The 13,314-nt window shown below is 39.3% G+C and overlaps 1 protein-coding gene across 1 annotated transcript in view; it reads left to right on the top strand.

The window, feature by feature from the left end:
* The window catches only part of COL4A4 (collagen type IV alpha 4 chain), an 88,135-nt gene that overhangs the window by 46,222 nt on the left and 28,599 nt on the right, over positions 1–13,314 (top strand). The window contains exons 23-31 of the mRNA XM_089509198.1: positions 207–279; positions 2,018–2,124; positions 4,320–4,503; positions 4,863–4,931; positions 7,149–7,256; positions 7,894–8,112; positions 8,879–9,040; positions 10,086–10,256; positions 11,816–11,959. Of these exons, the coding sequence (XP_089365324.1) occupies positions 207–279; positions 2,018–2,124; positions 4,320–4,503; positions 4,863–4,931; positions 7,149–7,256; positions 7,894–8,112; positions 8,879–9,040; positions 10,086–10,256; positions 11,816–11,959 (1,237 nt within the window). The remainder of the gene's footprint in view (positions 1–206; positions 280–2,017; positions 2,125–4,319; positions 4,504–4,862; positions 4,932–7,148; positions 7,257–7,893; positions 8,113–8,878; positions 9,041–10,085; positions 10,257–11,815; positions 11,960–13,314) is intronic.

The following is a 13,314-nucleotide window of genomic DNA, read 5'->3' on the forward strand; positions in this document are numbered from 1 at the left end:
AAATCAGAAACCCTAATAACGGTAACTGCGGCAACAAAGACAATATTGTAGTGCTTTAAAAGTTATGCGTTAGGACTTCCCTTGACACCATTCCTCTCTTATCAGGCTCATCTAATAAATATTCACACCTAGTCAATTTCAGCCATTAAGTCAAGTAATGAATTCCTTTAACTTAAAGGCAATGTCTTTATTTTTAAATTTGTAAGGGAATGCCAGGCTCACCTGGGCTGAATGGAGAAAAAGGAGATAAGGGTGACCCAGCTAGAATAAGAATCAAAGGTAAGTATACATCTAAGCATACACAAGAGATAAGTGTGCACAAGAAATTATTTTATAAAGTTGTGACTGCTAACAAAGTTGGTGCTTCTGTTCATACTAGTATTATTCCTGGTACATCTGAATTTTGACACTTGTTTAAGCTTGATTTATTAATCTGGAACCAAGAGACTAATAATCATAACAAAGAACTGTACTTCCATGATCAGCTCTTCCATGCAGCTTTTAGAGAGCGCCATTGGAAGTTTGTGGAGGTGCAGGGAGGCAAAGGTGAAGGTAGGGGCAGGATTTTTCTTAACTGCAAATTATTTTTCCACTTGTTTGCCAGAATGTGATCCAGCCACTGGAAGAACTCTCTTTTTCATCCATGAAGAGCCAGCTACCTCCCCATGCCCAGAAACTAGTGATTAAGCATGGCCCTTGTTTCAGAGGTGGGCAAAGGGTGACCTGTGAACTGCTTGTAGCTCCTGAACTAGCTCCCACTTTTGTGGCCTGTGAAGTCTCTCACAAGTTCTCCAAAGCCTTCCACCCCTGCAATTTTTGCCCCAAGACACTGAAATCACATGAAAATACCACCATCCCACTATCACAAACACTCCAGGACCCCTGTTTTCCTCTGTACTCTCAAAATGTGTGAGAGAGTATTGTTGCCATTTTGAGAGAAACTGCAGCGGTAGATGAAGGAATGTGTACTTCCAAGGTGTGCACACAGAGAGCGGTCTGAGGGAAAATTGACCCTTGAATCCAGTCAATTCACACACACGCACACCAAAAGTAATGTAAAGAGCTGGTGCAATCTGCACCTCATTGCACTTCCTCTATAAAACTTACTGCAAAATTAAAATAGTTACCACCTGACCTAAGATAATATGCTTTGTTTTGGCTGATATCTCTCCATCTTCCTGCCAGCCATTCTAGTTCATTATTATAGCTTTCTTTAAAAAGGGAGAGCCAGTGTGGTATAGTAGTTAGAGTGCTGGAGTATGACTCTGGGGATCAAGTTTCGAAACCCATTTTAGCCATTTAAATCCACTAGGTGAACTTGGGCAGGTCACTCTCTCTCAGCCTCAGATGACAATGGCAAAAAACAAACAAAAAAAACACCCTCTGAAGAAACTTGCCAGGAAAACCCAATGATAGGGTCACCTTAGGGCTGCCATAAATCAGAAACAACTTAAAGGCACACAACAACAGCAACAACTGGATAAAATATTAGCATATATCGATTGATTTATCTACTGACAGGCTCAGTAGTGGAGGGTTTTCAAACCCCCCCCCCCCTTTAAACAAATAAACTGAATTCACACACATCATCATAAGGAATGAAGGGCTTTCCTTTGCTGCTATCCTTTGTTGGGAAAAGAGGATGATTTCTAACATTACACAACCCTTTCTATACTTTACATTTCATGGCACTATTCCACCCTTGCCTTTCTTCATCGCAACACTATTGTTTCTTTTTTATATACACCCTCCTCTTATATATATATCCTCCATGCCAAAAGGTGTATTTGCCATTTTTTGCTTTGGCAGTCTAAGCTTTTTTTTGTATGAAACATATATTTTACATAAACGGAAAATAATGTAATACGGGCTTTTGTAACTCTAGTATTCTCGCTTATCACTTTGCTCAAATGATTAATGGAGTATTCCCTTAAACATTTGAGTAATCATACGCTTGAACAAGAAACAGACCAGTATCTTCTTCAGATACTGATTGTCAACTCTCCATCATTTATAGGGATAAAAGGACAAAGAGGTCTCCAAGGGGAACCTGGATTTCCAGGGGGAAATGGCATTGCCGGCAGGGATGGAGAACCAGGTTTACCTGGTGAAAAGGGCTTTAAGGTAATCATGACAATCGTTTTATTCTTCATTGTAAATCAGTTTCTCTTTCTAGAACTGAAGAAGCAAACTGCTGGTTTGAAAGCCTTCTTTTCACCCATAGAAAATGAAAATGTTGCACCAATGTTACTTTTTAGGAATTGCCTCAGTTTATTGCATAATAAGAGTGCTACATCTGATTTTTCTAATTGTCCGATTGTCAGGGCTAGAGGCTACTGTCAGGGTACAATATAGAAAAACAAAAGGTTGACCCTTGGCAAGAGGGTCAAATACAGCTACATTTTATCACACCTTCTGTTTAAGTTATATGCAGAACATATTACATTCAAAACAGAATTAGACTCGGAGGAAGCAAACATGAAAACTGGAAGAAAGAACAGCAACCGTTTAAGATATGCAGATGACACCATATTACTTGCAAAAAATAGCAAGAACGTGGAACAACTACTGATGAAAGTTAAGGAAAAAAGTACAAAGCAGGATTACAGTTGAACATTAAGAAGACAAAAATAATGACCACAGATGATTTACATGACTCTAAAGTAGGCAATGAAGACATAAAAATAGTTAACTTTGACTCAGTCATTAATCAAAATGGAGACTGTGGTCAAGGAATCAAAAGACGATTAAGACTTGGAAAGGCAGCCTTAAAGGAACTAGATAAGATACTCGACTGTAGATATATTATTAAATACCAAAATCAGAATTATGGAGGCCATAGATATTTGGACTATAATAATAATATAATAATAATAATATGATTTACTTATATGCCGCCCAATCACTGGGAATCCGGGCGGCTTACAACAGAGGAGATAATAGACGGTTCCCTGCCCTCAGGCTTACAATCTAAAAAGACATGACACAAAAGGAGAAGGGAATGGTGAGGGGGGGGGAAGGGATCAGGTCCAGCAGTTCTTCTCTCCCTCTGAGGCTTGGGCCAAGGCAGATGGACTGGAGGGAGGACTCTTCTTCTTCAGGCTAGCCCTGATGGAGCTGAGCCAGACTAATTCCCTCCCTCACAGGCCAAAAGATGACAGTTATGGAGGGAGGAGGCTCTTTCTTCAGCCTAGCCCTGATGGAGCTGGGCCAGACTAATTCCCTCCCTCACAGCCCCAAAGTTGACAGTTATGGAGGGAGGAGGCTCTTTCTTCAGCCAGCCCTGATGGAGCTGAGCCAGACTAATTCCCTCCCTCACAGGCCAAAAGATGACAGTTATGGAGGGAGGAGGCTCTTTCTTCAGCCTAGCCCTGATGGAGCTGGGCCAGACTAATTCCCTCCCTCACAGCCCCAAAGTTGACAGTTATGGAGGGAGGAGGCTCTTTCTTCAGCCAGCCCTGATGGAGCTGAGCCAGACTAATTCCCTCCCTCACAGGCCAAAAGATGACAGTTATGGAGGGAGGAGGCTCTTTCTTCAGCCTAGCCCTGATGGAGCTGGGCCAGACTAATTCCCTCCCTCACAGCCCCAAAGTTGACAGTTATGGAGGGAGGAGGCTCTTTCTTCAGCCAGCCCTGATGGAGCTGGGCCAGACTAATTCCCTCCTTCCCAGGCCGAAAGTTGACAGTTGACTATGACCATAAATAAATGATTGATAGATTGCGGCCATAATATTTCCAATTTCTATATATGGGTCTGAAAGTTGGACAATGAAGAAAGTTGATAGGAACAAAATAAACTCTTTTGAAATATGATGCTGAAGAAATGTTCTACAGATACCTTGGATTGCTAAAAAGACAAATGAATGGATTTTAAATCAAACCTGAAGTCTCACTGGAAGTGAAAATGGCAAAATTGAGGCTGCCATCCTTTATATGTATTAAAAGATGACATGATTAATTGGAAAAGAAAATAATGCTTGGTAAAGTGGAAGGCAGTAGGCAAAGAGGGAGACCATACTACAAGTAAATTGGCTCAATCAAGGAAGCTATAGCCTTGAGTCTCAAGACCTGAGCAGAGCAGTTGATGACTCAGGCTTGTGGACAGTTCTGATTCATTGGGTCACCATAAGTCAAAGTTGAATGTTGTCATATGGTGCTGTAGTACTATACTTCAAGATTCTTCTCATGATTTAATAAGGTAGTGTGCACATGTACTGATGAGACATAGATGAAATCTTGAACGTACTTGAATGCAGCACTGTTTACTTATTGTTCTCATGTACAGTATATTACTATGTACTTGTATTTATTGTTGATAGGGCAATGATGGAAGAGCTATATCTGGTGATAAGGGATATCCTGGTGTTTCTGGACCTCCTGGCTCAATGGGGCCCATAGGACTACCAGGTTTTGGAATTCAGGGCCCACAGGGTGTTCAAGGTCCACCTGGAGATCCAGGAAACCCCGGTTTAAGAGGATCATCTGGTCCTAAGGGTCAAAAAGGTAACATAAATAAGTATAAAAATAAAAAGCTAACAAAACTGAAATAAATTTTAGATTTACAAATAGCCAACATATTTATTATAGTAGTCTAAGGAGAATAACATTTTGATAAAAATCTATTTATGTCTACTCAGAATAGTCACTGTGTTCTGTGGGACATACTCCTTAGAAAACTGTACAGTGAATTCCAACCTTAGTTATCTGGAAGAATTGCATGATAGAAATATTTTTGCTGCTATGATTACATGACACTGCACATTAAAAAGTACTCTGAATGCAGTTAATTAAACCTTTCATGATGCGGTTGTTTGAGTACTGAGTATTGATTGTTATTGAAAACTATTTGGTTTTGGTTTTAGGTACTACTCCTCCATATACAAGAGCATATGATGGGGATCCAGGTGCACCTGGTTTTAAAGGCATTGCAGGTATGGCTACAAGACTGAAATAAAGGGTTTTTTCCACAGAAGTCATTATCTGTCTTCAAATTACAAAGAAATAAACAGAAGTCTATAACTAAAATTAAAAATAAAAATTAAGGGTGTGATAACGATATGAGAATAGAAAGACAGAAGCAGTACTAATAGCTAACATAAGTAATAGTAATATGTTAAAACTATGTTAAACTCTGATAGACTCTGAGAATTAAACTGCTGGGATATTAAGATTTTGAACTTCCCTGGTATACAGCTACTTCACTGGAGATAATTCTGGAGGAAGAATAAGCAGACTAGTAAGAGTAGCTGAAGTATTTTGCCTTGAGTGTCTGTTTAGCAGGATAATAGGATCATATTTAGCATATTTTCATTGGTATTTGAGCAAAATGTTGATCAAATGCTGCAGTTCCATCTAAAATGTGTGGTCAAATCCGTCTCCCTATTTAATGTGGTAAAATCCTTAATTTGGTAAATTTTAAATAAGTAGTGATGGTATCGCTGCTGCTTTAGCATAACTCCAGTATATTAAGAAGACATAGAAATCTTATTGAACTTCAATTCCAGCTGCTTATGTTTTGGCTTACCATTCAGCAGTTGATCTATTTGCATTGGATTTTAAACATTTAATTACGGTTTTTAAAACTTCTTTCTGGAATAATGTGAAAATAATGCAAGTAAAAAAAATCTAATTTTATTAGGACAAAGATGATAAATTAACACCCCTCAGATGTTATTAGACTATAATTTCTAAGCAATGCTGAGAGATACTGGGAATTACAAGTCACCAACATCTAGAGTTGTTCTCTACAGCTGGTCTTTCAGATGTTTTGGACTTCAGCTTCCAGAAGTGTCAGCCAGTATGGCCAATGGTCAGGAATTCTGGGAGTGGAGTCCAGAACATCTGGAAGATGAAAGGTTGAGACTGCTCAATTTGGAAGCCTGCATGATTCTTATTCTTGCATTAAGGACTTAGAAAGGATCTTCTGGTGCAACCTACAGATTAGAGTTTTCATAGCAAAAGAGCAAGTGAGCACTAACATTTCTAATAATCCATGCCATTTGATCTTTGTAACATCTTAACAATACAATGAAAGTTTGCTTGAATTCTATACATTGTTTGACTTGGCTGTGGAGCAGATTTAGTACTTCTCTTGACTATACTTTTCTGCCATACATGCCCATTCAGTGACCAAGGGGCTGAGGAGACGGGCAGGAAAAACCAGGCTGATACCAGTTTTTACAAAAGTGGGTGGAAGCCCTGCTGTCTGCATGGACAGCTCCAAAGGCAGACTGAAGACTGAAGGCTATCCACACTATGTACTGTCAAGCCTCACCACTCTCTTATTTTATCTCACTTCGCCACCATGCATGCAAACCATCATATGAACACACCACCTCCCACCTATCTGCTATCCCATTGGACACTCTGTGTGACTGAACACACAACTGCACATGTGATACACTGCCTGCTCAGTGCATTGGTGTGCCCAGTGACACATTGGCAAAGCAGACTTATGGAGGCTCCCCATACATATCCTCTTTTCCCCCTTCTCCCGATGCTGCCCTGTTGAACTGTCTGGTTTTTGTATGTTGTAATTGCATCCAATACATTATTGGCAACCTGCCATGCCTGTCATACTTTTTCATTTTTGCTTTGACACATTCCTGAACTCATGCCGTGCTGTTTATATGCATGTGTAATGATGCACATTTTCTCTGTCGATGCAGAGTATTGGAGATTCTTTTTGCTCTGGTTTTTAGCCCCAGAGCATGGCTTAGTGTCGGTTTCCACCCACTTTCACATCATACATAATTCAAACAGCTTGGCTTCAAGTCAGCTTGTAGCTGCTTTATTTTGCCAGTGCAGGCAACTCCAAAGTCTCCATTTCAAAATGGACATGCCTCCAATTGAAAATGGAGAGTTGAATGGCAGAAATGTATAGGCTGAGGGAGCATTCCTTCTGCTTCTTACAAAATTTGGTCATCATATGTGTAATATTATGCGGTAGCTGTTAGAGAAAGTTAGCAGTCATAGAAATGAGTTGAATTAGCCCAAAATGTTTTTGTTTTGTTTTGTTTTGTTTTTGGCATGTAATGCACCCCCCCCCCCCAAAAAAAAACCTGACCCGATTTTAATTTGTTTCACAGAAAATGTAAACATGTTCAATATTAGATTGTACAGAATCTGCATTCTTTCTTTATGTTAAGGTCCAAAAGGTTTGAGGGGGCAACCTGGCCGACCTGGTCCCAATGGTTTTGAAGGATTCAAAGGTCGACAGGGCAGACCAGGAATATCAAATATTCCTGGCCCAGAAGGTGAGTGGAAAAGTAATTTTATTTGTTAACATGGGAAGGCACAGGATGAACACTATAATAATACCAGATCTACCCTACATTGCCTTCAACAAATGTTACAACTTTTCCTTTGTACTGCTTACAAGCAATAGAGCTTCAGTGCAGAGAAAATTCCTGAATATTCTAGTTTTGTTAATTTACCTTTTAGGAGGAGCTGAATCTCACTGAGAGAAAACACATTTTCCATGTAGTAGCGATATCTTTAGTTAAAATTTGTATGCCAACAAAGCTTGAAATTAGTCTGTTTCTAGCATGTTTATAATTTTCAAAAGCATCTTGATTTAGACTGAACCTGTCCCTCTTGGACATGCACTGCATGGTCTGGATAGTGAAGACAGCTTTAGTAAACATTTTCTTCTATATTTATTTTAACTTCTTTCACTGTAAACCTTTCTGAGAAATTTGAAGAAACAGCTTCTTATGGACACTTTTCAACTGGATCCATAATTGTTCCTACAAATTGCAGTCTGTATGGTCATGCATACCAATGATTACACACACTGTGCAGAAAAAAAACTTTTACATGTGATACAGTTATAAACTGAAATGAAACAAGTTAAGAAAATGATCCCAGATTATCTGAATTTTTTGTTTTTAGGGTTAAGGGGTGAAACTGGTGATCCTGGTGAGAATGGTGAAAGCGGTTCAAGACTGGATGGTACTCCTGGATTGACAGGCCCACCTGGGCTTGATGGTCCAAAAGGTGTTCCAGGTGATACCAAGTATGGTCCTCCAGGAATCCCAGGCATCAGAGGCCTGCCAGGATTGCCGGGATTACCAGGAAGACAAGGTGACCCAGGGTTTGCTGGGCTTCAAGGTATGATACATGTTTTTCCATCTTGTGTTTTTGTCTGGCTGCTCTTTTGGTTGATCCATTTACTTAGGGTGAATGGAATATTAAATATAAATATGTAATTTTAGTAAGATACAAAGTCAGGTTTTGTTTGGAAAACAACATTGAAAAGGAAGAACAGGGGAAAGAAATAGAAAAAAGGTGTAGAGGCATAGCAGTCTTCTAAAGAGTTCCAATGAGTTTTATATATTGCCAGCTTGTCTCTTTTTTTGAGAAATACCAGTAAGTCATTAATTAATTAATTCAATTATAGACTAAAGTTAACACAATAAAAGCAAGTACAAGCAAGGAAGCATCATATAAATCTATGTGGCAAACAAGGAATAAGATTTCCCATGGTTTGGCCTTTCTGTGAAGTTCTATTAAGTATTCTTGCTCCCACCACAACATGGCTGCTGTGTGCACTCGATAAATGTTGGGGCATACCTGTGTTCTCTCTTGCTGTTTGCATCTGCTTGTAAAGTATCTCTGAGGATACTTCCCCCCACAATCCTCCTCATCATCTGACAACTACTGAAAGGTCTTGCAGGTACAAAATCTCATGACATCTTTCCATGGCTTCTTCCTTGCTCAAAGGTTTATGGGATAGAACAGAGAGAGAATGGGGGCGGGGCAGTCTCATGATTCTTAAAATCGTCGCTGGAGTTACTATCATGCCTATCATGTTGGGGATTTCTATATTTAATCTTGCTGGGACATTTTTATCTTTACAAATGTAATTTTTCCTCAGGACAGCCTGGTACACCAGGATTTCCAGGAGCAAAAGGTCTCAGAGGTAGAAAGGGTGATATAGGTGTCACAGGATATCCTGGCTCACCTGGACCACCTTGTGATAATGGCTTGCAGGGACCTCCGGGACCTCCAGGATCCTTTGGATCACCAGGTTCTAGAGGTGAGCACATCATAATTACAAGCTTTGTCTATCTGGGGGGGAAATCTGTACACATACACTTTGGGGCTTCCTCCCACTTCCTTTTTATGGTGGTTGACTATTTTATATGTTTGCAGGGATCTGCATTTTAAAGCAAATATGCTAAGGCATAGTACCATAAGTTGGTATTTTAGAGTAAAGTAAGGGGTTAGAATTTGAAGATAGCCATATTAATGTGGAAAATCAGTGTGCAAAGGGATCTGGTAGGACCTTTGAGACTTACTGAAAGAATGACCCTGGTAGCATGAGCTTTTGTAGGCTTGAGTGTACTTCCTCAGATGCATAGGGTGGAGTGGAGAGCCCAGAGACAGACCTGTATAAGCCAGTTGTGTGTGAGGATGTCAGCTGAAATTCAAAACCTTGTGTGTATGAAGATGAGGTGGCAGGTTCAGTTGTAATGATGGTCATTGGGGGCAAAGCAGGAGGAGGGCTGTTGCATAAATCCAAGGAGGGCATATAACCATATGAATGAGTGTTGCAATGTAGTGTGTTTGGCTAGCTTTAACCAGGCTTGCCTACCTTCTCTCTTCATAGCTTGAGATAATGCTGACTTAGCAACCCTACCTGAACCAAATGAGGGGAACACAGAGTGTTGCAAAACCGTCAAACATCTCTCTTACAATAATAAGAAATCAAATAAGAATTTAATCCCCCTATCATGACACATGAAATCTGCTGGCCAAATCAGGTTGTGTAGGAAGGAGTTCATCTACTGTTACTTAAAACAGTAGATGATAGTCTGATAGTAACCTCTTCATGTACATATTCAGGAGCCTCATAACATACACACAAAATTCTTGGGATAAGATTCTTGAAAAAAATCTTCTGCAGATCTTCTTTCTTCTTGGCTGTACCTAGATTGTTGGGTCCCCTCCCTTAGTCCTGTTGCTGTGTCTCTTCTTCTAGGTGTTATGAGTGCAGGATTACAAATGGAAGGATTTCAAACAAACAAATGAGCTGGCATGTGATTCTGAAAGGTTTCAGGCTTGATTCTCATTTCCTTCAGGTTTGCAGGGCATCAAAGGTCCACAAGGAGATATGGGTGCACCAGGCCCAGCTGGGATGAAAGGTATGCCAGGAGTTCCTGGAACGCAAGGATCTCCGGGCCTTCCAGGGTTAAGAGGAAACCCAGGCCTTCCGGGAGAAAATGGATTACCAGGCCTTCCAGGACAAAAAGGTATGCAGTAATTCATCCAAACTGTATTTCAACTGTTAAATTTCATGTTTGTTTGTTTAAAAAAAAAAAATGCAGGTAGTACTTCTAGTCTACAACACTCCTATTTCATTGGGCTTTAAAAGTCATGAGGTGAACCAAATGGTACTTGAACTCATAACCTAGAAACAAGAAGAGCACTCTCAAAAAATTGCAAAAAGGAGTGTTAATCCAAAAACTCTATTCCTTTGATATATCACTTCTAACTCAGATTGCAAGGTCAGAAGATACCCAATCTTTAAACTCTTTATTTAAACTATAGCTCAATTGAAAGCATGAGGGACATCTCACAGTTAAAATGATCCCACTATGATGTTGGAGGATGGAAGGTAATTGACAAAACTGGATGAGGTTGCTGGAGGCCATGTGTCCAAGGTTTGCAAAAATTTAGAGGTGGCTGTTTCAGACAGTGTTTTTTCTACTTGATATAATAACATTATTGTTGTACAACTCACTATAGTAATTGCAAAATGTAGCTATGTCACTGTATGTTAGCAAAAATGACAAAAGTACAGCAAGAACTTTCACAGACAAGAATATCTTTCACCAGGTATATGTGATGTCTCCATTAGACTAATACAGTATTTGGCTATTCAAAACATAGATTGCTCACTTATGTATCTCCAGCCATGTGCAGAACGAATGGCAATACATTTTGCTGGACTAATGTTAGTAGATGCAAGACAAGTCTGGGGGCATTTTGACTATGGATAGCTGAATATGCTAATTTTGGCTTCTCTCAGTTTGTTATTTTTCTAATCTTAACTTTAGTTCATCCCAAATCTGGAGATTTTTTTAAAGGTTTATGTAAACATTGTTTGCACTTTTGATGTGAATTTCTCCAAATGATGTAGATTCATATACTACAATGCATTTTAAACATTATTTTTCATAATATGCTATGAGTTTTTGTAAGCCTTTTTTGACTGGAGAATTTTGGAAAAATTCAAATTTTGTAGGATAACTGAATTTTGGTCAGTGTATTAGTTTCAAAGTTCAAACTTTGGTAAGTGCATATTAGTATATGAATTCATTTTTCAGTCATCTCATAGTTCAGTCCAGAAATATATCAAGATTTTTAGCTCATCTCTTATTTTTGTTTCCCCAGGCTTACTTTTGCCTCCAGCTCTCCTTATCAGTCTTGCCTTTTCCAAACAAACTTGCCATTGAGAAGGACAGAAATTGGTGATAGGAAGCAGAGCTTTGAGACAATGCTTTGTGGGCTGCTACTCCTAGAATCCCTGAGCCAGAATGGTCAGTGAGAGATTCTAGGACTTGAACTCCAAAAAGTAAATTCTCCAAGATCTGTTTCTTTCTTACATAAACTGCAAGAAGCCTTTTTTCTAATTTAGTAACTGTCATTTCAAGTTTTTTTCTTTTCCAACAGATTAAAAAATGGAGCATTTGGTTAAAAACAATATTTTAAATCTTGGGTTTTACTTCTTTGGATCTCTTTTGTGACCCTATGAATCCAACAGTTTAGTGGATTATAGTTAATTGGTAATGTAACTATTTATTTAAAGGGAGCAAAGGGTCCAAAGGCATGCAGGGTTTCCCAGGATTCCCAGGAACTGATGGACAAATGGGAGCTCCTGGTGTGAAAGGGGAAGAAGGACCAACAGGTCAGCGTGGTCCTCCTGGAGAATATGGGCTTATGGGGTCCAAAGGTATGTAGAAGCACCCTGTATTTATGAGTAATTAACTTCTGAAATACTTCAGATGAGATTGAGTCTTTGAGAATTTGAGAATTTACATACTGATTTAAAAAATCAGTATGTAACAATTGCTTTGCCACATTTCCTCTTTCTCTTTCTCCTCTGGATGTCCTCAAAAAGAGGCTGGACAGCTACCTTCAGGGGATGCTTTAGTTGAAGATCCTGCATTGATGGCCCATAAAGCATCCACACTATGGAAATAGTCCAGTTTGATGCCACTTTAACTGACACAGCTCAATGCTATGGAATTCCCAGAATTCCATAGCATTGAGCTGTGTCAGTTAAAGTGGTGTCAAAGTGGATTATTTCTGCAGTGCAGATGCAGCCTATGATTCTGTGACTCTATGACTATGATGGTTTGTTTGGATTCCCATACAGTTTACAATTGCTTTTAGGAAATCTAATCTGCTGCTCCTTTTGATGTGTCTGGTCATTTCGTTTGTGTTGTCACAAATGGATATGATTATTTTGAGTCTGGCTTGAACTAGCCTGATGATTGGCCTCTATTAAAGTAAAATGATTTACCATCTGTAGAGACAAGAAAGATGTCATCTGTTGCTGCTGCTTCTTCCTCTGGAGTTTTTTTTGGGAATCAGGACTTAACAACCATATTACTGCTGCCTACTGGCATCTATAGAAAAGGCTCACAGAAATAGAAAGAACTCCTCTCCAACAAAAATCACAATAATATCAGTAAATTACCATTTTGTAAAAGATGCTGTAGAACAAATAATACTTCAAACCACAAATTATGATCATGAAGACAATTGCCTAAATCATCCACTGGGAAATCATCCTTTCTCAGACAGGAAATGAAGAAATTCCTCTCTCCCTTTCCTATATCCAAGGCAGCCCCAGATAACAGTATTCCCAATCCCACATAAATCACAAAGCTCCCGACCTGTCTGTTCAAATACAAACAAATTGCTATATGTTGCATAGTGTCCTATGAGCATCTGAAAAAGGCAGACCTGCCTTATTTGACCTTGTTGTTCAAAAAATCTGAAAGTCTCTCAGAGAAGGACAAAAGGACAACAACAACAACAAAAAAACCCCAAACCCTCTACAACCTGTTGTCTCAAATCCCCACTGTCTGTGCCATTCAGTAGACACTCCCCCCCCCCCCTTTGGATGTAACATTTCAATTCACTTGAAGTCAAAGGCAAAACTATATCCATAGTCTGGTGCTGCAAGGCAAATTTTGCAATAATGTCTGATAATTTCTCCATGGTCAGGTATCCAACATAGCTCAAAATAAATTTACTTTAAATTTATGGGATTTATTGCTCAGCGAAGCAGCCTTGTAC

Source organism: Sceloporus occidentalis, unplaced genomic scaffold, assembly GCF_023333645.1.
Source record: "Sceloporus occidentalis isolate IW3139 unplaced genomic scaffold, rSceOcc1.0.p SCAF_2, whole genome shotgun sequence".
NCBI classification, from domain to species: domain Eukaryota; kingdom Metazoa; phylum Chordata; class Lepidosauria; order Squamata; family Phrynosomatidae; genus Sceloporus; species Sceloporus occidentalis.